Below are 27,480 nucleotides of genomic sequence, written 5' to 3'. Positions count from 1 at the left end.
AAGCCTGACTCTTAGATGTCTCATCTGTCTGTGGTGGACCTGGGCAATAGTCGTTTTTAAGATCCACAGCTAATTCATGTGGGGTCCCTCTGGTAATGGAACCACTGATCCATTGCATACCTATTGTGCCTGTACTATACTAGCAGAAGCTGTGCTAGTAAGTTACAGAGCTAGAACTGGAAGTTAAGTCTCCTTTTACTCAACATGAGGGTTTTGAGTTTTACTCTTTTTTTAAAAAATATATTTTATTGATTTTTTACAGAGAGGAAGGGAGAGAGATAGAGAGAAACATCGATGAGAGAGAAACATCGATCAGCCGCCTCCTGCACATCTCCTACTGGGGATGTGCCTGCAACCCAGGTACATGCCCTTGACCGGAATCGAACCTAGGACCTTTCAGTCCACAGGCCGATGCTCTATCCACTGAGCCAAACTGGTTTCGGCTTGAGTTTTACTCTTTATTGCTATAATGTATAAATGTCTAAGTTTCTGTTGTCAGAGGGGAGCAATATAATAGTGGAATTAATGGGTTCATAAGATGATCACAACCAGCACTCCAGAAATGGGAAATAATTAAATTTTTCAGGTTAAATGTTCTCTACAGACGCATCAAGGTCTTGTATTAGTTAACAAAAGAATTCATTAAACTGAAGAGCCAAAGCATCTTAAAAGTATTCACTACCTGCAACACTGTGAATATACTAAAAACATTGAATTATGCACACCCTCTGAGTGAATTGTATGGTGTGTGAATTATATCTCAATGACCACAGTCACTGCCATGATTCTCTGTTCTGATCCATAGTTTGTAGTAGTCTGATTGAGAAGAGGAAAGAAAGTTCTCTCCAGGGCTCCCAGGTTATATTTTTCACTTGAATTGCATATCCATGAATACATAACTAATTTTTGCTCCACATGCTCTTGAAATATTAACCCATAACAAAAGAAATACAAAGACTTAGGTATGACATTAAAAGTTATTAATAGTTAGGGTTTATAAAGTATTTTTATAGCCATTGAATATGCCTTCCCTGGTATTCTGTGGAGTTAATATCTTCCACATTTTACTAGTGATGCAACTTTCTGCCTCTGTTTCAGCTGCCAGTTTCCACACTTTTACCTACTTTTCCACATGCAGTACAGATTGCCAGGGCTAGGAATGCTGGAGACATACATCATTTGGCTCCACAATATTAGTATTGTATTAAAACCAAACGCAAGTGGCAAAATAACACATGGTGAAAGCATGGGCTATGTTGCTGCAATGCCAGTCAGAATTGAATTAATTCTTTGAGAGGAGGTGTGAATACACATGTATAATGATACTTCAACACAACTGTGAGCAAAATATTTTGTCACATTCCCCTGTGTTGTTAGAATTGGTCTACCATCTGCCATTCTTGCATTGACTGGCTCAGAGCACCCATGAGAAGCAGGGACTTGCAACAGGGCAGAGTTTTCATCGAAAGATAAAGTAGGTTATTTTATTTCTGCTGTTATACCTATGTGTCCTCTGAGGAATGATTTCTTTCACTGGAGATCATTATAGAGTTATGAGCATTTCTTTCTTGGTGTTGTGTATAGGAAGTAGTTGTGAATTTCATCTTTTTTATCCCTTCTGATTCATGGAATTTTTTTGTTTTACCTAATCCTTACTGTTTATAAGTCTAAATTTATCAGGAGAAGTTAAATTCAGTCTACTCCGTTTAAGAAGGCAAAAACATGTGTGATACAAATTGTAAAGGTTTTCATGCAAAATAATTAAAATTTAAAAGTCTCAGTACATGCAAGGATGAATTGTTATCAGAAATATTAAATCATGTACAAACACACTGCAATCCTAGACACTGTTGGGTGAGATTTTACTACAAAGTGTATAGATGTTTTCTTTTAGTCCCTGGAAGAAGAAAGATAAAAATCATAAGAGTGTGAATGATTGCTTTGAAATAAATGATCTGAAACTTAGCTGTCAAATAGTCGAAACCAAAACTCTGAAGAGATCCAGATTTTGTCATAAACCTATATTGAATATTCTCTCTAAAAGGTTAGTTAACCTCAGCAACCTTAGCCTGTACACTCTGAATGCCAGTACCTCCTTCCACTTCTCTTCCCAGTTGTAACAACCAAAAATGTCTCCAGACATTGCCATGTGTTCTGTGGGAGGCATAAATTACTCCTGGTTGAGAGCTGCTGGCTTAAATATATTCGAGAATAGGAGTTATAATACAAATTGATAAGACTCAAGGAGATGGTGGGACAGAACCTAAAAGGTTAGAGGTATTTCTGGGGTGTTTTTTTTCCCAAGGACTAACAGCCAAACATTTTGAATTCATATTATTTTAATCATATGGCTTATTAAAAAGGAAAGTGTTGTGTTCAAAGATTTACCCTTAAACATGCATCAAAAGCATACTGTCTTAAAAGATCCATTTACCGCCCTAACTGGTTTGGCTCAGTGGATAGAGCGTCGGCCTGCGGACTCAAGGGTCCCAGGTTCGATTCTGGTCAAGGGCATGTACCTTGGTTGCAGGCACATCCCCAGTGTGGGGTGTGCAGGAGGCAACTGATCGATGTTTCTCTCTCATCGATGTTCCTAACTCTCTATCCCTCTCCCTTCCTCTGTGAAAAAAAAAGCCCCAATAAAATATATATATTTTTAAAAAGATCCATTTACCAAGTTATTTTGTAATCATTCTGAGGAGGCTTCGCAGAAGAAATCGAGCTTATTCCTTTTCCCTAGAATATACTTTTAGGTTCCTGAAATTACCCATAAGTGAATAGATCTTTATTTGTTTTTTTAAAAAAATTATTTTTGTTGATTTCAGAGAGGAAGAGGGAAAGAGAGAGTGAAACATCAATGATGAAAGAGAATTATTGATTGGCTGCCTCCTGCGCATGCCCCCTACTGGGGATTGAGCTTGCAACCTGGGCATGTGCCCCCACTGGGAATCCAACTGTGACCTCCTGGTTCATAGATCAATACTCAACCACTGAGCCACACCAGCCGGGCATAGATCTTTATTTCAAAGAGGCTTCATGGAAGAAATAAGACTTGATTAAACCCCTTCTTTTTCTACATAGACTGCATTACAGGTTCTTGAAACAAACAGATTACTAGGTTACACAATCTTGGTAACTTTTTAATAAAATGAGTTTTCAATTTCTTTTCTTATTTTGATGTCAGCACCTCCACCCCTGACTCCTGTTAATGGAACATGATCACCTGCACATTTTAGTTTTTTTCTTATTGCCATCAATTACCTGGCTGAGCAGTACTAATGATTTATTTTTGTACCTTCTGTGTGATAGTCCACTGGATGCTGTAGCATTCATATGGTCACCTGGTGACTTCGAAGTGGTACAGTGACTCTTGCCTTCACTTATTCTCTTTTCCTTTTCTCACATAACAGCGGCTGTCGATTCAACAGACCGAAGTCCTCGGCCCACTTCTGCACCGGCCATTGCTCAGAGTCAGGACACAGAAGGCAGTGTGCCAGGTGCACCTGCCAAAAAAACAGTGGTTTCTAAAGCACAGAAGGAAACAGTGAAGGACGAAGTGAAAAAGGAAGAAGTGCCACCTGAGCAAGCTGAGCCAGAGCCCACAGAAGTGTGGAAGGTATGTCGTAAGTCCACGTATCTGGGAAATGAACTTTCCCATTTAGAGGTGTTAACTGCTTGACCAGGAAGGTTTTCAAAGCATTAATTCCTATAGAATCCTTACAAAGTTATTTCTCCCTTACTCTTTCTTAAAGAAAGTATCTCCCATGAACCTGTAAAATGTTTTCATAGAATGTTTTCAATGTCATGAAGACTGTGAGCTATTCAGAAGTTTTCACATGACCCAACCTTAACTCAGCTTTTATCTAAAAAAGAAATAATAATAATATTAATAATAATAATAAAGTCTATAAAACACGGCAGCACTGTGATCATCTGCTTTTAAAAATGTTTTACTCATCCAGAAGGAATATCTGTATTCCTTTTTAAGAGTAAGCCATGCTAGTGTGATAAAAATACAATTTGTTTTCCCTAAGTTGGATATGTGTGTAACATAGCCAGAGATTATCCAGGTATTACATAAATTGCATCTATGTGGTTGTTGCTTTCCAAAAAGAGGAAGATCCAGTATGTGGGAGAGGTTATGCTACTGACTTAATTATAGTTCTGAGTTGATTGTACCCTTAGTCACCGAACCGTATTGAAAAATTACTAATTTAATTAGCAGATTTTCCAGGAGTAACAGTAACTGGACTGATCTTTTATGTGTTGGTAAGTGGTGAGGGAGTTGAGGTGCCAGTTCAGATTTATTGAAGTAAATACAAATCTCTCGTTTGACAACAGAAATTAATCAACTCAGTCTTTATAAGAAAAATGATGTCTTTATATGTCTGTTTAGAAATTTAAAACCATATAAGACCTTAGTAAGTGCTCTCACCTTGGCAGATGGATTAATTTTGTTCTTTTGGAGTCAGTTCAACATCTAGTTTATCTGTAGAGCAGAGGGCAAGTTGGCTCTGTGTTGATGGTATTAAAAGGAAACTGTGCATTACAACATGCAGTTTTCACTCTCCTTTGAGATCAACTTGAGTCCAGAGAGAAAACAAAAAACATTTGATTGAATGATGGGTGTTTGCATTTTTGTACCAGCCAAATGTGCATGACACCAGCCATCCAGTTCAATGTCAACAGTGCCTTTTTCATGTTAGACTACCCAGTTTAAAGTTACGATCTCTTACCTGGCACTTCTGACTGTTATACTAACTGGAAAGTGTTGGATTACTGGAGTTGACAAGGGAATCTTTTTGAATGACAAAAGATTCCTTTGCCTATAAGCAGACACAAGTATCTTCAAGAAAGGTTCCCTTTGCTCTTGGGACCTCAGCAGAGTGGAGAGATCGCTTTCTGGTATATGGTCCCCATTTAAGTGCCTGAAGGGGGTCTTCTTGCCAATTAATTCTGTATAATATTGTTTTGAGATACTTGTGTTGAGATCAGACTGAAAACCACCTGTGATGACCACCTATTACTATAATACAGTACAGAATTAAGGGTGACTCTGAGTTGATTTTATTTGTAGCAGTTAAATAATTATGGAATTTACTTGAGTCATATTTTTTACTTGAGCTATATTTTTATATAAAGCAATAGCAGTAATAAAGTAGTCTTGTAGCTGTGTAAATTTCACTATCTAACACTAATTTGGTGCCAGATAGGGAGAGCTTTTTGGCATCTTGAGTCATTTGACAAGACCTGTTTTGCAGGTGTGTACATCTTGTCACTTAAGGTTCTCTGTAGGGGGCATACACAGAACTACTGCTGCTACTTGGCCTCCATTCTCAGACCGAAGTAGAGGCTCTCAATTTCTGCTGTTGGATTGCTAGGAACCCAAAGCAAAAATATCATTATTCATTTACACAAGTAATTTAAGCTTTACAAAATAATTAAAAACTACCATTCGCTAAGCATTCACAAGTCTATGAAAATATCATTTCCACTTTATCAATAAAAAATTTAAACTAACTTAAACTCAGAGAGGTGAAATAACTTAGTTTATTTAACCACATAACCAGTATACTGGGATTCAGAATAGAACTGACCTAAATTGTTAATTACCCTTGGTAGTTAAAAGTGCTATTATGGATGTGTTTCTGATTTGACAGGGTCACAAGATTTGGTGTTATCTTATGTTCTTCACAGTCAGTCCTAGAGAAAATAGCACAATGACATTGTACTTTGAAGTTATACTGCCAAGTGTGTTAAAAATAAACCCACTGATCAATTTGGTTCTTTAAAGAACTTGATGCAAAGCATCTGAGTTGACCCTTAATAAAAACAGTTTTCTAATTTTGAGATATCCAGTGCATTAGGCATTGCTCACTTTATTATGCTTTCTCTTAATAGTCTGTCTAGTGTTTGTTTATTTATACTTACTCCATTTGGGGTATATGAAATGACTATTACTAAAGGTATTTCAAAGCTAGGCAGGAAGCCTTAGTTATTCTCTTCTTAGTATTAAGGATGAATCTTACCCATTCACCAAACAGATGGGCTCCAGCTGCCTAGAGAGGAGATTATAGAATGTTGAATACTGCAGCTGAGCCCTGTGTGTGTGTATTTATAAACCAGCCTTAGTAATAATTGAATGCATCAGTAACAGTTTGGATTAAGTTTATTTTGATGTTTTGTTGTCTAATAAACTCGAGAGTGAAACTGCCTCCTTAAATATATTGGTCAACTACCAAAATGTTTTATACTTACCTGCTTGGTGTTATATGTGTGCTTTAACTGCAAAGATTTTCTTTTTGTTTCTAACTATCATGTATGTCATACATTGATATCTTCATTTGTAAATTTGTTTTTAAATGTTATTTAAGGTACCTCTAGATCATTAAAAAGCAAAACAAAAACATATGGCTTTTTTAAGCCTAATTATTTTTAGTACGTACTTTTTTATAAATAAGTATAAAATGTTCATCAGTAGGATAATTACCTTAGTTTTCTTTACTCATCACTTGCTGTCCATATTACCTCTTCAGCCTTGAAAATGTGATGAACTAACAGATTGCCCTTGAGAGTAATGACCCTCCCTCTTACACCCCCTAAAGGCTGCATCATGATGATTACATATCAACTTATTTTACAACCAGCTTACAGATGCGGCTTTTTTGAAAATAATGCTATTCATAGGAACCTACTAACCTAAAATGTTTTTAACCACTTTATTTCTTAAATGTAGGGGGAAAAAACCCACATCGAGGTCACAGTACCCACCTCAAATGGTGACCAAACACAGGTTTGTGCCAGTAGGCCACTTGTTCCTTTTCCCCTCCCTCCTCAATTTTCATTTCTCCTCAACTCCCCTCTCCTTAAAAAAATTAAATTAAATTAAGGTTCCAGCTAACTTTAATGAGCCAATATTTTATCATTTTTCTTTCTTTTTTTTTTTAATAATGGCAAAACAGAAGCTTGCAGAAAAAACTGAAGATCTGATAAGAATGAGGAAGGTTAGCCATTTTTCACTTTCACAAAACTGCATTAGCATCACCCATGCTGACTTTTACAGTGCATTAAAAAGACAGTGATCCATTCTTTTCATTGATTTCTCTTAATCAGAAATTACTTTCAAGTAAAGATAGATGTATATGTATGCATATATGCACACACATATGATACAAAAGACACTATAATCCTATACTATAATTGAAAAATTTCATTAAAATAAACTTTCCAGTAGAAAAATATCTTTTGAAACACAGTAAAATGATTAGTAAAGGCCAAACCTATCCTTTATTAAATTTTATAAGAAATATTTCACAGTGGCACCATATTCTTGAAATCATTGGCAATATTGTATACATATTTATTATGGAAACCATCATAGCATTTCCCAGTACTGTTAATAACTGGGTTTGACTGCTCTGTGCCTCTTTCTTCCCAATTATAGAGTGAGATGAATCAGTTTCTGCTGAATATAATATTGAATGATCATATATAAAATACCCATAGATCTTTCTTATGAAAAGTATTAGAGATGTACATATTGCATTATGAGTATGTATAAAATATGTCAAAAAACTAAATAATGCTTTTTAAAATATATTTCTTTATTGATTTCAGAGAGGAAGGGAGAGGGAGAAAGAGATAGGAACATCACTGATGAGAGAGAATCATTGATCAGCTGCCTCCTACATGCCTCCTATTGGGGGTCAAGCCCGCAACCCGGGTATGTGCCCTTGGCCGGAATGGAACCTGAGACCCTTCAGTCCGCAGGCCGAGGCTGTAGCCACTGAGCCAAATCAGCTAGGGCTAAATAATGTTTTAAAGTATTTAGCTATTCCAGAGACACAGGAAGGAACATGGAGTTTTAATGCTTCTTAAAATCATGTGTTAAGATAACCCCTCAAACAGCTCAACTTAAAAAATGAACATAAAACATCTTATTATATAAGAAGCCAATGAAGCCAGGAGCACTGTCTGTTTAAATAACATCGTCACATTCTTCCATCGTTCATGGACAAGGTCATCCATTTCCCAGTGGTAATCGTGTTCTCTGTGTGTCCTTGTGGTTCTGTGACCATTTCATGTTGGCTTTGCTGCGCTGTGGACATTTAATTTTAAACAATTTTTGGTTTGCCAATTTGCAGTTTTTCCCCGCAAGAACAGTATTTTAATTTTTTATGCTTTCTGTTTTTCCCCTCTTTCATTTTCACAGAAAAAGAGAGAGAGACTAGATGGTGAAAACATTTATATCAGACATAGCAATTTAATGTTGGAGGTTTGTATGAACTTGAAGCTTATTTCACTTGGTTGCCTGTAACTTCCTGCATTCTTTGCTGATGCCCCTTTCTTCTTTCTGTGCTGCGTTTGGTTTTGCATGCCATTGCATGGGAGAATTTTAGGTTTAAAATGCTTTTGCATGTTGGTAAACACAAAGATATGTAACCATCTCACCTGATTCTTTTTAGTTTCCATCTCTCATACTTATTTAAAAAATATATGATTGGGAATACCTTTGCCTCTTGTGGTTCCATTGTTTTACCCACTTTTAGAAAATTTTACATCTCTGTTAAAAAAAATTCATTGAATTTTCTAAGAGTATAAACTGCTACATGTTCCAAGCATCAATTTTTTTTATCTTCTGAACTGAGTGTGGAAAAGCAAGAGAAATGACCACAATTCAAAATGGACTTAAAATTTTGGAGATACCAGGAAATGATGGAAGGACAGTCAGAGGGAAGGAAAAGACACAGAAAGGAGAGAAGGGAGCCTAGCATTTAATGAGTAGTTACTATGACCTAAGATGGTTTAATCATAAAAACAGGTATGTGGGTATGAGATTATTATTTTAAAGATGAGAAAATTAAAGCTTAGAGAAATTAAGTAATTTCCATATGGTCACAGAACTGGTAAATTGGTAAAGCTAAGGTTTGAGGTTGACCTAACTCTATTACACTACTTCCCCCCCCCATCCCCCCGCCCCCAACTAAGAAATAGCAACATACCGTCGATTATAGCAATTGTAAGGTCATTTTCCCATTACAGTCAACATTGGTGAGAATTTTATCAGAGTTATGTTGCATACTTTATCTAGTTTTGGGCTCCATATTGGATAGGGATGCAAAGTTAATTAGAAGATTTGGAGAACTCTGAGGAAAAAATTAGGAAATGAATTATTCTGTATAGAGAAAAAACTGAGGCTATGTTAGTTTACACATCAAAAAACTCATATAGAAGTTGATGACCAAATTATTTTACAATTCCACTCAAAACAGAGCCAAAAGAAACAACCACAAACTGTGATATCAGGGATTTAACTTAGTTATAAAGGAAATATAAATATACAGGAAGATGATGAACATGGTTTCAGCCTTCAGAAGGCTTATAGTGTGAGGAAGTGGAGAGGAGAGTAACAATAAACAAGTAAACAAATAATAATAAAATGGTTACAAGTTGTTATAAAAGCGATGAAGGAAATAAACCATAGGTTGTGCTAATAAAAGGGATCTACTGTGAATAAGATGGATAGGAAAGTTCTCTCTCTGAAGAGACAACATTTTAGTTGAGACCTGAAAGATGAGCATATATTAAATGTGGTCAATACTATTAATCTGGAAGGTTAAAGAAACTTTTTAGGATAGATCACTGATTTAATGTAATGGTCTCTAATAATTACTTAAGCTCATCTTATTCTTTGTCAAAACATAAATTTTGAGTGCCTGCTATGTATATATAAGGTACTTTGATGAAAGTAACACAAGTTATGGCCAGCCTTCATTAATCATGTACTATGTGGTGGGTACAATATCAAGTGCTCTACGTACATTTACCTCATGTAGCATGAGGTTTTTCAAAGCTGGACCCTAGGATATTTCAAGCGTGGCAACTAGATCTCTTTGCTTTAGCCCATAACTAAAACTAGACTTGAATGGTTCCTCTTCTGAGATTAGGAAAAATAACTGATTTCAGTTGATCTCCTTGAACTCAGCAATATAACATCTCCTAATTCCAAACATGCCAGTTTCTTGGCCTCCTCTTAACTGGAACCTGCAGTACCAATCATATATTTGTCATTTGTTTCATGAGGTGTGTTATGGCTTCTGAGACTCATAAAGTCCCTGTGTGTGGTGTGTTTTTCCCCAGCATTTCACTGACAGCCATGAGAGGGGATTTCTAATAAGTGTGTGCTTGAAAATTAAAACTACTAACTACCTTTTGAGAATATTTTATATTTAATGAAGTGTTTTGGTTTGATTGCTGCTAAAATTAAAATATGATAGGCATCAAAAAGTGTCTAACCTGAAAACAGCCAAAGTAATTTGGCTAACCATCATTCTCTAGTTATTATAAAAGTTTGGGTGTGGTTTTTTTTTCCTCTTAGGAAATTCTCTCAAGTTATCTGTCACTCTAGCAGTTGGTTTTTTGTTTTTTTTTAAGCGTCCCTCCTCCCTCTAGTCCTACCCTACCCCCACTAATGCTTTGTTCTGGCACAAATAAGGTCGGGTTAATTTTTAGATGTACCACCTCCTCCTCCTCCATCTCCCAGAGGGAACCTGTAGCAAGTGTCTATGACAAATTCTATTTGGAACAGGTCCCTTTGAGCTCTTAATTTTACTCTGTGCCCCCACAGGTTTCCAACAGCCAGCTAAGAAGGATGGAGAAAGCTCCCTCAGAAACCACTGATGTTATTGAAACATTTATTTTCTCAGGTTCCAAGCCAGAGAAAAGCTAGGCAAGAAGAGTAACAAACTCTCGTGTTAAAAGGTTAACCTAGAGCCCTGACCGGTTTGGCTCAGTGGATAGAGCGTCGGCCTGCGGACTCAAGGGTCCCGGGTTCGATTCCAGTCAAGGGCATGTACCTTGGTTGCGGGCATATCCCCAGTGGAGGGTGTGCAGGAGGCAGCTGATCGATGTTCCTCTCTCATTGATGTTTCTAACTTTCTATCCCTCTGCCTTCCTCGCAGTAAAAAATCAATAAAATATATTTTTTTAAAAAAAGAGGTTAACCTAGAGAGTCATAGTTTTACCGTAGCATCTCTTGCTCATTTATATTTTGCTCCACTCGTTCTTTTAACTCTCCCCCAAATGTTAAGTTGTTCTTGGCCTGAGCAGATTTAATTTCCAGTCAGGTGCTGGGTCACAGGTCCTTACATGCCTGGTGAGTTCAGATGCTCAGCCTACTACAGAGTCTTTGAGCTTGTTTATGCCTTTTCTCTAGCTAGTAAACATGCTTTTCTTGCTTTCAGATAGAACAAAAGTGCACACTGTTGTTTCCCCATGGTGAAGCCCATGTTCATGAGCTATACTTACACTTCATCCCAGAAAGCAAGAGGCACTCTTATAGGGGAGCTGCAGGATTGCCCTTTTGGGGTTAGTTTTCTCTTTGAATGACCGCAAATCAAATATACATGGTTCATTCTTTTTTTTAAAATATATTTTTATTGATTTCAGAGAGGAAGGGAGAGGGAGAGATAGATAGAAAAATCAATGATGAGAATCATTGATTGGCTGCCTGCTGCACGCCCCCTACTGGGGATTGAGCCCGCAACACAGGTATGTGCCCTTGACCGGAATCGAACCTGGGACCTTTCAGTTCATAGGCCGACGCTCTATCCACTGAGCCAAACCGGCTAGGGCTACATGGTTCATTCTTGCAAAAATAAAAAGCATGGACTACTAAATGAATTTTCTGAATGAATATCTTCAGAATCAAAGTTGTGTCATGTGCCTTACTGTTTCTTTTTTCCTATGCTATTTGTTATTTTCCCTTTGACACTGCTTTTGAAAAATATCTAATGTAGTTGAAGCCTAAATTGCTGCAGAAAAAACTTTTAAAACAAATTTTTATTTCAGTGAGTTCCAATTTTTTTCCAAATGAGGCTGTTCCCCACAAGAGTAAAAAAGAAAAAAAGAAGACAAATCCCAAAATTCACATTGCATATTAGGAGATATATTTAGTGTTATGCTTTTCTTGGATACAGAGCTGCCTTGATATATAACAAACACAGAATTTTTAGCAGTCATCAGGTGACAGGCTCCCACATATTTTGATCTCAAGTATAAATCTTTTGAGTTTTTTCAGAGAAGAATTTTGGCAAAGAACATTTGAGTTTTTGTCTTCAAGTTGTATTTCTCAGATTATTTCTGGCCAAATCTCCCTTTTGAAAGTTGTTATATACCTCCCGTTACTTAAACCTAAATATTTCTCATTATTACAAGCTTTACCAACCTTAGTTTTGATCATTTCTCCCTAGAATATGCCCTTTAAGTGCCTACCCCTGGTTGTCCAGTATGCACATCTGCTGGAACAGTTGAGGTATTTTAAATCGTCAAGGAGGTATATAAATTATTTTATGAACTCTTGTTAAATCACTCCCAATTCATTGACGTTTAGTAGAAGAAGGCCCCTATTTTTTAATTGTACTAAGGGATAAAGTGAAGCTGTCAGAGGCTGGAAAGCATAAGCCTTTTAGTTTATAGGAATAGTATTGGCAAAGGAAAAAAAGCGCCATTATATGACATACCCCTGAGTAAATATTCAGAGGTAGTAACAACCTGTTCTGGAAGCTTGAGCCTGAAATTTCAGTGACTTTTTTTTTTTTTTTTTTTTTGTAATCTTGGAGCCAATCACTTTCTCACAGAGAGATAGTCTTTTTTTTTCTTCTTTTAATTATAGTTGACATACAATATTATATTAGTTTCAGGTGTATAACTTAGAGAATCAACATTTATATACTAGTAATAAATTCTTAAATCAAGAAAGGACTATTCCTGTTTACTAAAAACTAACAACGGCCACTAAATAATAGGGAAGCAAAACTATCTCTAGGTAGAAATAGAGGAATATTGTACAGTTGCAACTCACCAATGCAAGGCAGTCAGTGATGGAAACTGAATCTTTCACCGTGTCCTTCATTTAACAGTTTCTCCTTGTCTATTGCTATCTCCATCCTGTCTGAGCTGAGCCTAAATCAGTTTATATCTAGCTGAGGCTAATTGAGTATGAGATTACCTTCTTGGGATGAGGAGTTGGAGATCTAGCGCTGTGTCATAATGGGAAGAGAGTTGTAAAATTGAGTGAGCTTCTAATGGGTTATATAACTGCTAAGCGCTATGGGGTTTTGATGCTTCACTGCTTCCAAGAAAAGCACCTGTTGAAAAAAAAAAGGCAAGCAATTATACCATGTTGTCTATTTACAATCTGAATACAATTTATGGGTTAGCTATATCATCCCTGGATGTGGTGTGTTTTCTACCAGTGCTCATAATCTGTGATGGGCTTCCCTTGGTACTTTTTTTTCCTCTGAGTATTTATTGTTTTGCATCTTTACCCTTCCAACTATAGGATTTAGACAAAAGTCAAGAAGAGATCAAAAAACATCATGCCAGCATCAGTGAACTGAAAAAGAACTTCATGGAATCTGTACCTGAACCACGGCCTAGTGAGTGGGATAAACGCTTATCCACTCACTCCCCGTTCCGAACACTTAACATCAATGGCCAAATCCCAACAGGAGAAGGAGTGAGTACTTTATTCACGTGACCAATTATGAGAATTAGTGAAATAAGTGTTTTTTATATTCATATTCTGTATCTGAGAGAAAGTTTAGAGCTGAAATTTAGCTTTGGTGTCTCACCAGTTCATTGCAGCTTTAAGGCATTCGCAATCAAACACTGGTTTTTTTAAGTTATTTGGACCACCCAGTCTAATTAAGGGAGCCAGAGCTACCAGTAGATGATTAGGGTCTGAGAACTCTCTGTAGCTGCATGCTTCTGGCTAGTGTGTGTTTACAAATTGACCATAAGCCAACGGAACTTTATGTTCAAACTGTGCCTTCAAGGACCAGAGAGAACACTAAATTTAGTAAGGTCAAAATTAGAAAGGAATAAGCATTTTTAAAAAACTTATTTGAACATTTGAATAACTTAGAAATGTCTGGAATGGTTGACCATAATTATATAATAAACCTAGGAGGCCCCTAAGCCTGCGAATGCAGAATACCAAATATTAAGTTATTGTATTTCAATTTTAGAAAAACTGTTGATGATTTATTTTATTTTTATGAGAAATATCAAACTTTTAATACACTGCTTTATAACATAGTCACAATTAGAGAAACCAGAGATACTTTCCAGGGGCTATTCTTTTTCTGTTATTGTTGTCATTCCTATTGTAGAAATTCTACACCCAAATAAATGAATCTGTATAATGAAAATGTCTAAAAGTTACCTTGAGCATATATTCAAAAATTCTTTACTTAATCTTTAGCCGGCCGGGCTAAATATTTATATAAATAGTTACAATGACTTTGCTGAGTGACTGTAATGATCTTTAAATTATACGCTTGTTCCCCCCCGCCCAAAGCAATAGCAATTCTAGTTAAGAAAGGTAAAGTGATATCTTAATAATTTTTAAAAATTGCTTTTATATTCAGAATTTAGGATAAACTATCCAACTTATTTAGTTTCTGGAACTGGAGAAGATAGTAAAAGTTGGTTTACAAAGGGTACTTTCTATATTTTTCAAAATGTGATTAAAATTGGCTAATGATTCTCTAAATGGAGTCAAACCAGTTTCACTGAGTGAGGGTGGAGAAATCCTGAACGATGAGCAGCTAAGTAGAGTTGCCAGGGATGCAGGAAGCAGTTGTTCCTGTTCTCTGTCTTCGAGGCCTCCATGCCCTGATGGACATGGACGTAGTTTTGTATTCTAAATCAAGCGAATGTCCCCTGAACTGACTTTTTTTCTGGTGGACAAAATGCGTTTCTATCTCGCCTGGTAACTGCATATTTCCTAGAAGTTTTCTTTTTGGTTTTGTGCAAATAATAAAAGATGCTCACCTACTTTGGAAAAAGTAAAGAGTATTCTCTTGTATGAGGTTTGGTAAATTTGAATCAGTCTCCATTTCCAGAAAATATCTTATATCTTAATAGAAACCCTTCAGAAACCATCTCAGGACTGGTTTGGGGAATGGCTGTGTCATTCTGTGGACTTTAAAGAAATGACTCTTTATAAATTAAATTGCATCATTGGGGATAGTTGTGAAACTTTAGCTCTATGTTTGTGTATATTACCCCTCTAAATGAATAATGGAATAAATAAGAACTGTACTGTGATAGCCTTTTGTATAGGATAACTCCACTTTCTGGCATATCTTACTTTTTCTTTAATAATTAGAACAATATTTCTGTTCTCTGGGGATACCTCTTCCACCTTTGACAGCATTGTTGTTGCATTGCAAAGCAACTGAATTTTTATAATTTGTGTATGACCAGGTGAAGAAAACTGTCCTTCCCTCGGAAAGAAAGGTTGGTGGGCCAGAGGTAAAGCTGCTGTTACTTGTGCTTCTCGATCACAATTTGCTTTTGCCATGGCACTAAGCAGATAATGCCCCAGAATTGAACAGCAGCGGCTAACTTATTTTTCTTTTGGCGATACTAGTAAATTCACACCCACCACCTTTTGACCTAACACATAACATTTTCACTGCTGCAGCTTTTGCAGCTTCCAAATTGCTTATGTTGGCGCATGGCTGGTTGAAAAGCTGCATGCAGATGTAAATATGTTTTCAGAGAGAAAATGAATTTAATTGTACCCTATTCTTTTTATGTTGTCTTTCTTCTCCCTTTGTTTTCTGTTAAAAATCATTATTATAATTTTGCATCCTTTCTTTTCCTTTTTTTCTTTTTTGCTGACCAGTCCCCCAGCTACTTTCTCCCTGATACATATCACTTAGGGGTGTGCAAAGAACCAGTGTCGACCTTCCAGACTGATCCGAGAAGGCTGGCTCAACTGAGAGAACTTAGAGCCAAGTTTTTCCTTTCATAGATAACATCTCTCTTGATTGGATGGCAGAGTACAGAAATTTGGGCGAGGGGCGGGGTGCAGGGACTTGAGAAAAACTTAACAATTGGACAATTGTAAAAAAATAACTCTCCTTAAAAGTATCAAAAGTATTTGCCTAATGTGACCTATAAACCTTCATGGTGGTCATTATTACTTATTTTTAATCATAATTCCAAGAGAGAGGGGAAGGTAGTTTATAATTGTAAATTTGTGGCGTTTTGGTTTTTGGTGGGGTTTTTTGATAGACCTCGGAGGCACATATAAAATTTTATATATTTTTTCTCTGCAATCTTTAAAACGTATAGGATTAAGGTTTTTATTCCCTTGAGCAAAAGCTAATTGCCGTATTGAATGAACTGTTCATTTTTAAAATCTATATGAAGAAATATGAGGGTAACTTTATATTCTGCCATTCTGTTTGTAATAAAGGTAACTTTTCTGATGGCAAGAAGAATGCTTCATTATTGGTTTTGCCCAATTGATCTAAGAAAAATTGACAGCACCAAAACAATGAAAAGTGACCCAAATTCTTATGTGAATATTCTCAAAGGAGGAATAAATGCTGTAAGGAAGTCCAGTGATTCCTTGATTTGTCAGGACTTCTAGTGTTCATTCAAAAAAGTTATTTTTGAGTATTGTGTTATAAAAACTTTGCTGGGATAAATTGTCAAAGTAAAATAGAGCGTCCAAAAGATTTTCCCAAATCCTTTGCACATCCCCAAGTATCATTTTTAAGCATTTTCCATCTGTCATTTTGTTCATCTTTCTCTGTCTTTCTTGATCTTCTACCGTGAAAGCAGACACAGGAACGTGCTCTGTTAGTACAGGATGAAGAGAAAATTAAAAGGCAAGAGAGATCTACTGAAAGAGCTTTGCCTGAGCAAGAAAATGAAGAAGTTCTTCCCAAGGTTTCTATTCCAATCCCTGAGGATCACAAGTCTTTCAAAAAGTGCCACCTCTACTCTAATGCTCTTCCATCTCCTCGTATTCCTTTCATGATGTCTTTTCTCGTGGTTCTTGCATTGGCTGTTTGGTGGTTGGTCTTTCTGTGATTGGAAAACAGGGTGCTCATCTGAAATGTCAAGACTAAAACTGTCGAACTTTTGGCTTCTACTGTATGATGCCCTCTGATCTTGATAGCTCATTGTCCTTGATAGCTCTTGTGATCATTTTTCTGTCAATAAAATGTTACTCTTTGTAGAATATGCATTATGGGGTACAAAGGAGTAGGAATGGATTGCCTAAGTCAGCTTTCTTCACTGAAGTGAACAAGTTTAGACTAATCAGATTTAAGCGTATGGCAGGTTGGTCCTTTCTCCAAAAGCTTTTGCTCTTTTATCTTTTATGTTTTTATTATTTATTGTTGCTGTGTCCTCCTCTTCAGTGTTTCACACAAAGCAAGATACTCTGCAGAAACATTCAATGGAATATTTTCCTAATCTTCCATAGTCATTTGTGTGGCACAGGCTCTGTAGTTTAAGAAAAAAATTCAACTTGCTAACCTTTCAAAAGCCTTAAAATGACACATTTTAATCTACGAATCCAAAACCACTCCTTTTCTTGATATATCAAACCAGTATATACAAAGGCCCTTTTTTTGAAAAGGGCTTTTGACTTCTGTGGCCTTCCTAATGTGTATTTCTGAGAGGTACAGGGACAAACAACTTCATCCTGTCTGGTGTAGAGAAGAGTTCTGCAAAGGTTAAATGCCATCTTTTCATAAATAAAATGTTGATGGTTTAAGGAAAATGGTGCTGGTATCCCATAGCCTCCAGCCAGGACTGAATTTCCCAGACTACTCTACCCATCTTTAGAAGTCCTGGAATACAGATTTATTCAAGATCTGTACATAAACATACTCTTCTGAATTAAAATACTGTGTTTGTCTTTATGACTTAAGTAATTAGTTATATTGCTAGAAGCATAATTTAGCCATGTGGCAAGCTTAAAATACATATTGATATATTTTGTTTTCTTGGTACACTTTAAACACGTTTGTTCTTACATTTGTGTTGAAACCAATTGTTTTGAATTGATGACCTTGTGAGCTAAAAAATTCTTTAGTGACAAGTGTGTCCTATGTTTGCATGTTGATTTTTAAGTCTTTCCTGAAGTAAATATGAGTGTGCTCTCTCTTCACAACATAACTCGGATGTCGAACCTGTTACTTTCTACCTTTATTAATGAAGTCTTGCATGTAGCTTGCTTTTTATAGCACTTAGATGTACCAATGTGGGTGATTTGGTTAATGTCTCAAATATTTGTTTGTAAGTCTAGTTCATAGGGTCATCAAAATGAGATTATTGCACTTTCTTTTACTCTTTAATGCTTTTTAGGTGGTGAAACTGCTAAACATGACTCTTTGTTTTTAAGATGATGGCTTCTTAGAGCAAAAAAAGAATAGTAAAACCAAGAATCTTTTGTCCTTAAGCATTAATCACTATTGTTTTATTGTCTCTATAGACATGCAGAAGTAATTCTCTGGTATTCCTGAAAACTGTTACTCTGTCATTATAGGCTTTCCAAAAACAAAACACACACACACACACACACACACACACACACACACACACACACACACCAAAATAAAGGAAAAAGAAGCAAGGAGCATGTTAAGTTTAAAAATCCGGTATGAGTGTGTATCTTTCTTGTCAGAGGCTATATCTGTTTCCAACAAATATTTTATAATTAAGCATATTTATTGATTCATTCATAAAAAGAAAAAAAAAGTCAAGTCAACCTGAAATATTGCAAAGCTATTCTCTAACTTAGAAGGTGATCATCATAAATATTCCCCTTTACCTGTGAAATAGAGATATGAGCTTTCTTATGAAATAAATAAAACTATAGCATTGGTTTCAATTATTTTTTCAAGGAACTAGGAAGGAAATAACCTTAGAATGTTATTGATACTTTTATAACTGTTCAGATTATAGTTCTAGTTTTCTTTCCTATCCACAGCTTTTTATTATTATTTTAAACTTCACCTTGAAATTTTTTCCCTTTGTATTAGAGTTATTCCAAATTCATTAAAAGTCTAATGTAATCCAGTAATACTTTTCAGTTTTATCAAGTGCAGCACGAGTCCTCACAGATCCTCCTGATGGAGAAGGGCTAAACCTTTATTTGTATTTGACTAAGTTGGCTCAAAAATTATTCCCAACACAATTATCAGAAGAAACACATTGGACATTACAGCTTTGTATTACCTAAAATTAATGCTACTGATACTGGTAACCTAAAGCTGTAAATAGTTTTGGTTTCCTTCTCATATCTCATTCCATTCTCAATACCAGAGACAGATCCAAATAACTGTGTATTGGTTTTACCCTGGTTCTGTTTCTTTTTACATATATTTATTTATTTATTTCAGAGAGGTAAGGAGAGGGTTAGAGAGATAGAAACATCAGTGATGAGAGAGAATCATTGATTGGCTGCCTCTTATGCCCCCTACTGGGGATTGAGCCCACAACCCCAGCATGTGCCGTGACTGGGAATCAAACCGTGACCTCCTGGTTCATAGGTTGACACTCAATCCCTGAGCCACACCAGCCTGGCTGGTTCAATTTCTTAATGGCAGGTTTATAAGTAAAAAATAATTTGAACTAAAGTTATTAATACAGACCAGTAAAAAGTCTTGAGTGTTTGCCTTGGTTTTATTTATTGCTAGAGTAACTGAGAGGTTCACTTATGTGGTGCCCAGATTTCCACCTAGTAGTGTAGAGACAAACCTACCTCATGAGAATGAATCTGTTACATATTCCAGGCACCAGAAACTCTGGTTATTGTTTAATTCCTGCTTTTTTGGGGACTGGGAAGATGGAAACTAAAAAACAAACACATGAAATTAAGAAATTAAATAGCTATGTTTATTTCCATCTACTCCTTATTGGTATTTGAAGAAGCACTTACAACTACTAAAGTTAAAATGTCTTTCCAAATTCATTAAACTCTTAAACAATTCATTTTATCCTTATGACATACTTAGAGTGGGCCATACTTGTGAATAAAGCCAGCATCAATATTTCGGACCTACCTTTTAGCCATTTTCTATGAAGAAGATTCAGTTTGCATGGGTGAATTTTACTACTTGTTTACATTTTTGATAAAAGTTTTGAAGAGAGAAGATTACTCTGTTGACACATTAGACTGCGGTTATCTGTGGATTAGATTTCCAGATCATCCTACATCCTACTACATGTCTTCCTATTAAATATCATTATAAATTTTACTCTGAAATTTATGTGAATATAAGCCAATTCACTTTCTCCTACATTCCTAAGTCACTTCTGTAATAAGCATATAGGCATAGAGTCTCAGTTATTTTTTTAGAAGGCATTACCAATCAAAATCTATGTTTGGGTTTTACCCTTTCCTTTCAAAAGGAAGCCCTAAAATTCAAAAATAATATAAAATGCTTTTCACTGTTGCGTGTTTTTGCCAAGGGTATTGAGTATAGTAAAGATATACAGAACAACTCCAGAGTTTCTTTCCTTTTTATTCTTCATAGACGTTACAAAATCCCAGTCTCGCTCTATACTGTAGTGGATGGTATCAGTAAGTCTGCCCTCACTTCTGCTCCTGTTACCCCTCACACCTTAGGATCTCCTTTGTACTGCAACAGAACATGACGCAAAAAGAAACACCTTGGTGTGGACTTAGGAATGGGCATCTGAAATGGTTAAGAAGGTATGGTTGTTAGAGTGAAGACGCCATATAAAGTTAGGCTGCACGAGGAAGAGATGTGGCTATGGCCAACAATTACAAATTCATGGAATATTCCATTTCCTAAATGAAATTCCTGTCATACTAGAACTTGAAAGACAAGAAGAGAAAATAATTTATTGCGTCCATAGATAGGAAATACAGATTAAAAGCTAAATAACTTTAATAATAGCCTAACTAAATATATAGAATGACAGATTGTTGAGGAAACATGCTTTATTAGTGCTTTTCTCATCTTTTGCGATCGATATCCTAGACGGCACCCTCCCCTTTATCATAGTCAGAATTCTGTTTGGGGTAAATAATAGAATAAATCTAACATTTAGAGATTAAAGGAGCTAGGGGAAGCATAGAGTCCCAACTATCTTTGTGGGTCCCCCCAAATCAATAAAGGATGCAGTTTAGTCTCATTTTCTCTTCTATTGTCTCTTAAAAAGAGTCTTTGATATGTGTAGGATCCTATCTCAACAAAATGCAGAGGATAAAAATCAAGGAAAGGCATGGTTACTGCTGTCCATGCATTTATTCATGGCCCACTAGGGTAATGAATTGCAGGATTATCAGAATTTTAGGATCCAACACCTCTCCCCTACAATGCTTGACTCTATTGTACAGTATCATTTAGAGATTTAGAGATCAGGTGGTCTCCTAGCCTGTGTTTAAATATCTCCTAAGATACAGCACATTTCATCTTTGGACATCTCTGATTTTTGTATAAAAGTCATTCTATCTTCCACATTATAAGCTCTTTGTATAATTAAAAGTAACTGTCATGTTGGAATTAGTCACAGTTATTGCCCTCAGATAACTTACCATCTTATATCCAGATCTGTCCCAGTCTTCCTCTTTCTGCTTGCTTCCTTTCTTTTTTAGCATTCCTTGCTTTAGCAGCTCTTTCTCTTTCTGGCTCTATTGCCCATAGGTTGCTTCCCTGTGGTTTATTTAGCTTTATGTCCATACCCATTGACTTGTCCTCTGTAAAGGAACATTTTGAAATTCCTGTAAATCCCAGCTTCTTCATAGATAACACAGACACCTGGGATTTATTTTTTTAGATCTAAGTTTGCTTGCTTCTCTGACAGCCTGACTAACGTTTACATACTTAACACCCCAAGTGATCTGATTTATACCAATGAGATCTGATAAAACTATGGAAACTTGCTTTCTGTTTAACATTCTGATTATGATTTAGATCTCCACCAGAAAAAAAAAATTAAAACTTTGAAATGTTGTTAATCTGTACCTTTTAGTTTGTGCCTGTCTTCTCAAAACTGAGATTCTCAAAGGTGAGAGTCCTTGTTTTGTTCATCTCTGTTTGCCAGTCTGTCACCTCTGTATCTCAGATATAGTATAACAAATAACTGATAATTGTTAAACTGAATTAAATGATTAGTCACAAATGGTAATGGATCAACTCTAACTTTTCACTTAGACTTTCTTATATTGGGACACAGATGTGTGCCAAATTCTTCACCGTATGTCCAGTCAGTACATGCAGGTAGCCCAGAAACCCGTATACAACCCAGAAGCCACTGTCTCTTGTTAATTCAGTAGTATGGCCCCTGGTTTATTCAAAGAATCTACATATACCTCTGTGATAGGTGTTAGTCTCTCTAATAAATGTCTTATAATTTGGTTCAATTAAAAGTTCTTATCCTTTTACTACAGGTAATAATCAATTATTTTCACTATAGAACGTATTATCAAGACAGGTATGTTTCTGTATGTATAAATTCATCTTGGATTATGATATCAAAAAAGAACTTCATTATTTGACGATTTGTATTTATCAAAAAATGCATTACAGAGAGCAGTTGATACATGTGTGTTTTACTTGATATAAAAACATGAAATATGTCAAACTCTTGTGATAGCAAGAGTTTTAGATATATCACATAGACCAGGGGTTGGCAAACTTTTTCTGTCAAGCACCAAATAATAAATATTTTTAGGCTTTACAGCCCACATAGTCTTTGTCAGAATTTTGCCATTGGAGAGTGAAAGCAGCATACACAATAAGTAAACAAATGAATGTGTTCTAATCAGACTTTATTTATATAGACACTGAAATTTGAATTTCATATCATTTTTACGTGTCATTAAATATTATTCTGTTTTTCCCCATCATTTAAAAATAGAGAACCATTCTTAGATCATAGCCTGAAGAAACCAGGAGAGGGCTGGATTTGGCCTCCTGGCTGCAGTTTGCTGACCTCTGGCATAGGTCTTGAGAAACAGAGATTGACTAATTACATTTTCTGCCCTTGTACTGTTTTGAAGAGCTGTAGTTGTAATCTTGTCTTCATTCCTTGTAGAGGTATTTTTTATCTTGTTTATGATTAGAAATGGAAAACAAAAGACAAGGTATTTGTCTCTGTTTATCTGGCAGAGTACACCTGAACAATAATCTAAAACATCTGTAACCACCACAGCATGCCTGCCTTTGTCAGTTTTCCAAATTTTTGTTCTCTGTTAACATATTGCCTTTGTAACATATTCAGTGATGAATCCAGCTAACTCCTTTGGTGTTTGTTTGTTTTTTGTTTTTTAAGGGTCTACCTCCATTTTCCCCTAAGGAATAAACAATTCCCAAATTCACCTTCTCTTTAGCCAAGTTTTAGACATTATCTAAAAACCATGGTAAAGAAAGTGAAATTATTTTCAGTCTCAACTTTTGGTACACCTTAGTGATGTAAGCGGTTGGGTATCTAGGAAAACCTTTTAGAAGGGTTCCTCCTTCAAAATAAAGAGATTTCTCTGACAGGAATTCCTCCATTCAGAACCTAATTAGGCAATATTTACCAATAAGTCAGAATAAAGTGAAGTTATATTCTTTCATAAGTGTCTTTGCTTCCAAATTGACGTGGTTGTGTTCTGAAGGATTCCTTGATCTGTAATTAGCTTTGGGAGGTCCTTTCTAATAAACCCCTAACATGTTCTTTTCGGTTTCTTGGTCCAAGATTCTTGAGCTCTGATACTCGGTTGAATAAACTGTTTATCCATTTAGCAGTTCAACAATATATGTAAGCCTCTGCTGAGAACTTCTCTTTTGGAACAATTTCTTTGATATTTTTCTCACGTTATTTGCTCTGTTAATATGTAAATTTATCATGAATAAATCTTGTTGCAAATCTGATTCTGGTTGATACTAGTCATTAAGGGAAATAGGAGCCAGTGATGCTATACATAGACAGACCTTCTACAAAAGAAAAAATAAAAAGGAACCTCTGCTTCAGTGGATCCGCAAGAGATATTGTCAGCCAGTCTTTCCAGAAAAGTTCTCCTGTTTTACATATTTTTACTCTTGTCTGTGCCCCAGTAATTACCTTTTTCTCACTCCTAAAAAAAAGATAACCTATTGACCTGTGTTCAGTTCTCAGAATATTTTAAATCAGCTGGGAACTCATTTGACTTATTTATACCGAGCATTTTAAAACAACTTTTTCTGACCAACTTAATCAGTCACTATAATACATGTAATTGTCACATCTGTTAGAAGCATTTTTAATATGCTGATTGTCTTTCAGATGTTATTTCATAAAAGCACTCTACAAATTAGTAGTTATTAACCCGCCAGGATTGCCACTCTGATCATACTGAAGAGTGAAGAGTGGAGTGGGTGTGGATATGTGGGTGTGAGGAGAGCTTGCTCCTGGAAGGTGGAATTAACAGAATGTATTCCACTTGATCTCTTACTTCACCTTGGATAAACCTTATCTCTTATTCTCTCCTCACAGTTCTAGCTTCCATTGTATTATCCAGGTGATTACTTAAAACCAACACTACATTTTGAAGTGGTCTACTAGTATTTACTAGCTCAAAGTAAGTACATCGTGGAGGTCTGAGTAATAGAAAAATTTTGTAGTGTTTCTCCAAAACCACATTCCTGTTAGAAATTTGTTGAAAGCCGTTTCATTATTACAGGATTTTTCAGGAAGAGAAGGCACAGCTAGTTAGTATCTACTAGTTTTCTGTTGTATTTAGTTCTATGGAATCATGTTATTTTTTAGATATCAAATAGGGGCATAATATTTTTCTTAAATGCTTATTATGGCTTTATCATTTTTGGAATTGGGACTCCCGAGAAGCCCTGCCAAATATGTTTGTGTTCCATACTAAATGAGTTTTTGCACTGGTTATAGCCCCTTCTCTCCATCTTCATCTCTCCACCCTTCTAAGTATATAAAATAAAATGGACCAACCAAAGGCTTCTGGTCTCCTAGATATGTTTAGTATAACCTTTAATATTTGCTCAATCACTTTGACTTCTGTAGCTCTGTTCAAGCTTGAGAACACTCATTTGATCTGTGGAGTCCTTTGCTGGTGAGTGCAGTATCAAGGCAAAATTTTCTATTACCTAATAGTTAAATTTTGCATCAGACACTGATTTTGAAGCTGTTTGCTTTTACATTCATGAATTCTGGGGATAATCTAATAACAGCACTACTTAGGAAATTATAAAAACTATGCTTGAAGGATACATCACTGGCAAATTCCATTTGCTGGCATTTGTGATGGCTGCATTATGGAGTGATTTTCATATAATAAGCAGTTTTACCAACGGTGATTTAATTAAGGCCTACATCTTCCTAAATAAGCTACTTTATCTAGATGTAATCTTTATATGCCAGAGAATAGCAATGGACCATGAAAATGACTCAAATTTCATGGAGAAGCTAGTGATCTCTACAAGAATGTTTTTCTAGCTAGGGACCAATAACATACAAACTTTTTTTTTTTTTAAGTGGGGGAGGGTGTAGCCAAGGGATAAAAGTTAGAATGAAGAGAAATGTATTGCATGATAAAGAACGGCACACTAGAGAGGAAATAGAGAATTTTTAAACCATCTTTTGCTGGCCACATGGTTACTCTGTTGTTAGTTTATCCCCATCTTGAGTGTTTGTGATTCTAATGTCCTTTTTTAAACCATCAGTTGGCCTGAGTTTTCCACCAAAACTGTACTCAAACTGTTATTTATGAGGCTTTGGGGGGCAGGGGCCAGCGGGTGCTTTTCTTTTTGGTAATTTTTGTTCTTCCTCATTTTTTTCCTTTTTTGGCTGAAGTATGGGCTACTGCTGCTTGACTTGTCATCTTTATGTGCTGTTTATATATGGCTTTTACAAAAGAAGGCATTACCACATCTGATTTATCTTTTATTGCAAGTGTCCATTTAAAAACATTTGTTTTAACTTGACAAATTTTTAAAAATCACCAGGTTAATGTTTCTAGTGATTATTATACAGCCAAGAAAAACACTGTTATTATTAATTTTTCAAAATAGAAATAAGATTACAAATATTGATATGACGTAAGTTTTATTTTTTTAGAGCTTTTCCCCAAGGCATTTAAATTAAGTCATTCTTTAGTGAGATAAACTTGCCATGTTTTGTTAAAGAGAAGAATGTAGAAACAAAGCACTCGCAATTAACTGATCTTTCAGGATTGGATTGTACGTTTTTAGTTTGCATGTTGCAGAGCATTTGGGGGTATTATTTAAATATATTCTTGATAATTTAAGTGACTGTAATGTTTATTGTTTACTTTAGTTAAGAACCAGGAGCTGCACTCTTCTGCTGGGTATCTTCCTTCTGGGCTAAGATAACCTCGATTCCTGCTGGTTCTGTGGGCACTTGCAGTGCAAAGCATTTCTTACTGGGTTTGCAAAACAAGGGTAATGTGCTCTGTGGGTGTCTGTGTGTCTGTGCACACCCTTCCCCCTCAATCCTACTGCCACCTTCTGCTCACTCCCTTTTTCATATCAAAACTTATTTTCAAAAATTATACAAATCTTAGCCCTGGCTGGGTGGCTCAGATGGTTAGAGCGTCGTCTTGTACACCAAAAGGTTGTGGGTTCCATTTCCGGTCAGGAGGGGATATAACCAGGTTGTGGGTTTGATCCTGTCAGAGTGTGTAGAGGAGGCAACCATGATGTTTCTTTCTCACATCGATGTCTCTCTCTCTCTCTCTCTCTCTCTCTCTCTCTCTCTCTCTCTCTCAAATCAATAAACATATCCTTGGGTGAGGATGGGAAAAAATTATGCAAATCTTATTAAGATGTCTAATGAATCCCCAAACCCCCTTTTTCTAAGGTCCAGAGACACTGATAAAAATTTAATGGATCAGCTTCCCCTGAGGTATTTCCATCTCAACGGGCCACAGAGTCATTGAAAAGACAAGGGAGACATCACAAGACCGGTCCTGACTCTCAGTTTACTGGCAAAACAGATGGAAGACAGTGTGAAAACCAGTGGTAGTTTAATAGAGGTAGTGGATTTAGGGTTCCATTGTGTCAGTGACTACAGGGGTAGTAAGCTCACTTTCAGACTCTTTTTAGACAAAAGTTAGTAAATTTCAGGAAATTCATCTGTGGATAGTAACATAGAAAGATATGCTTTGGGCTTAGAAACAGCAATAAATCTATTAAGCTTTAAAATGATTGTACGTTTTGTGATAAATCAGAAGTGTTCTCCTTATTTTCTTTCTTAACAGTGTATATCTCAAAACTATGAAAAATGGCCTACCTACTATTCTTGGTAAGGGTCTTGGCTCAGGAATATTTATTAAATATCCTCATAGTGTACCTATTTAAATTCTTTTTTTCTATCACAATTTCTTCAAAATTCTGCCTGGTCATGTTCTCTAAAAGGCTAGTATAATGAGAACCTGGCAGAGAACTTGCTAAGCTGAAAGGAATTCCAGCTTCAGTTAAATCCATAGGCGTGGCCTACTTAGTGTGCTCAGGAAACACTTCCATGTACGGACTAGGTGCCTTTATTGCTCTGGTTCATCTTTCTTTGCAAAAAGTAATATTTTAAGAAATATAGTACAAAGGCAGATAAACTCAGGGCCATGTGGTGATTGTGGCAATGGTGGAACCTTGGGGAAAAGGCAGACTTTTATCAGAGCTTAGC

General features: G+C 36.1%; 1 protein-coding gene across 37 annotated transcripts in view; it reads left to right on the top strand.

Moving 5' to 3' along the window:
- EPB41 (erythrocyte membrane protein band 4.1) overlaps positions 1–27,480 on the top strand; it is a 174,470-nt gene that overhangs the window by 121,395 nt on the left and 25,595 nt on the right. For 5 of the 37 annotated variants that reach the window (XR_009452051.1, XM_059690506.1, XM_059690492.1 and 2 more), the window contains 7 exons: positions 3,411–3,616; positions 6,737–6,793; positions 6,963–7,004; positions 8,213–8,275; positions 13,343–13,519; positions 15,274–15,321; positions 16,645–16,752. Coding sequence is in view for 36 of the 37 variants with exons in the window: in XM_059690506.1 (XP_059546489.1) it covers positions 3,411–3,616; positions 6,737–6,793; positions 6,963–7,004; positions 8,213–8,275; positions 13,343–13,519; positions 15,274–15,321; positions 16,645–16,752 (701 nt within the window). In the remaining variant the exon portion in view is untranslated. Of the gene's footprint in view, positions 1–3,410; positions 3,617–6,736; positions 6,794–6,962; positions 7,005–8,212; positions 8,276–13,342; positions 13,520–15,273; positions 15,322–15,697; positions 16,287–16,641; positions 23,706–27,480 lie in introns of those variants that run through there. The other 32 variants (XM_059690520.1, XM_059690511.1, XM_059690503.1 and 29 more) reach the window with 22 other exon arrangements.

Source organism: Myotis daubentonii, chromosome 3 (genome assembly GCF_963259705.1).
Source record: "Myotis daubentonii chromosome 3, mMyoDau2.1, whole genome shotgun sequence".
NCBI lineage: Eukaryota > Metazoa > Chordata > Mammalia > Chiroptera > Vespertilionidae > Myotis > Myotis daubentonii.
Note: the sequence above shows the minus strand (reverse complement) of the source record. Positions and strands in the feature narration are given on the sequence as shown.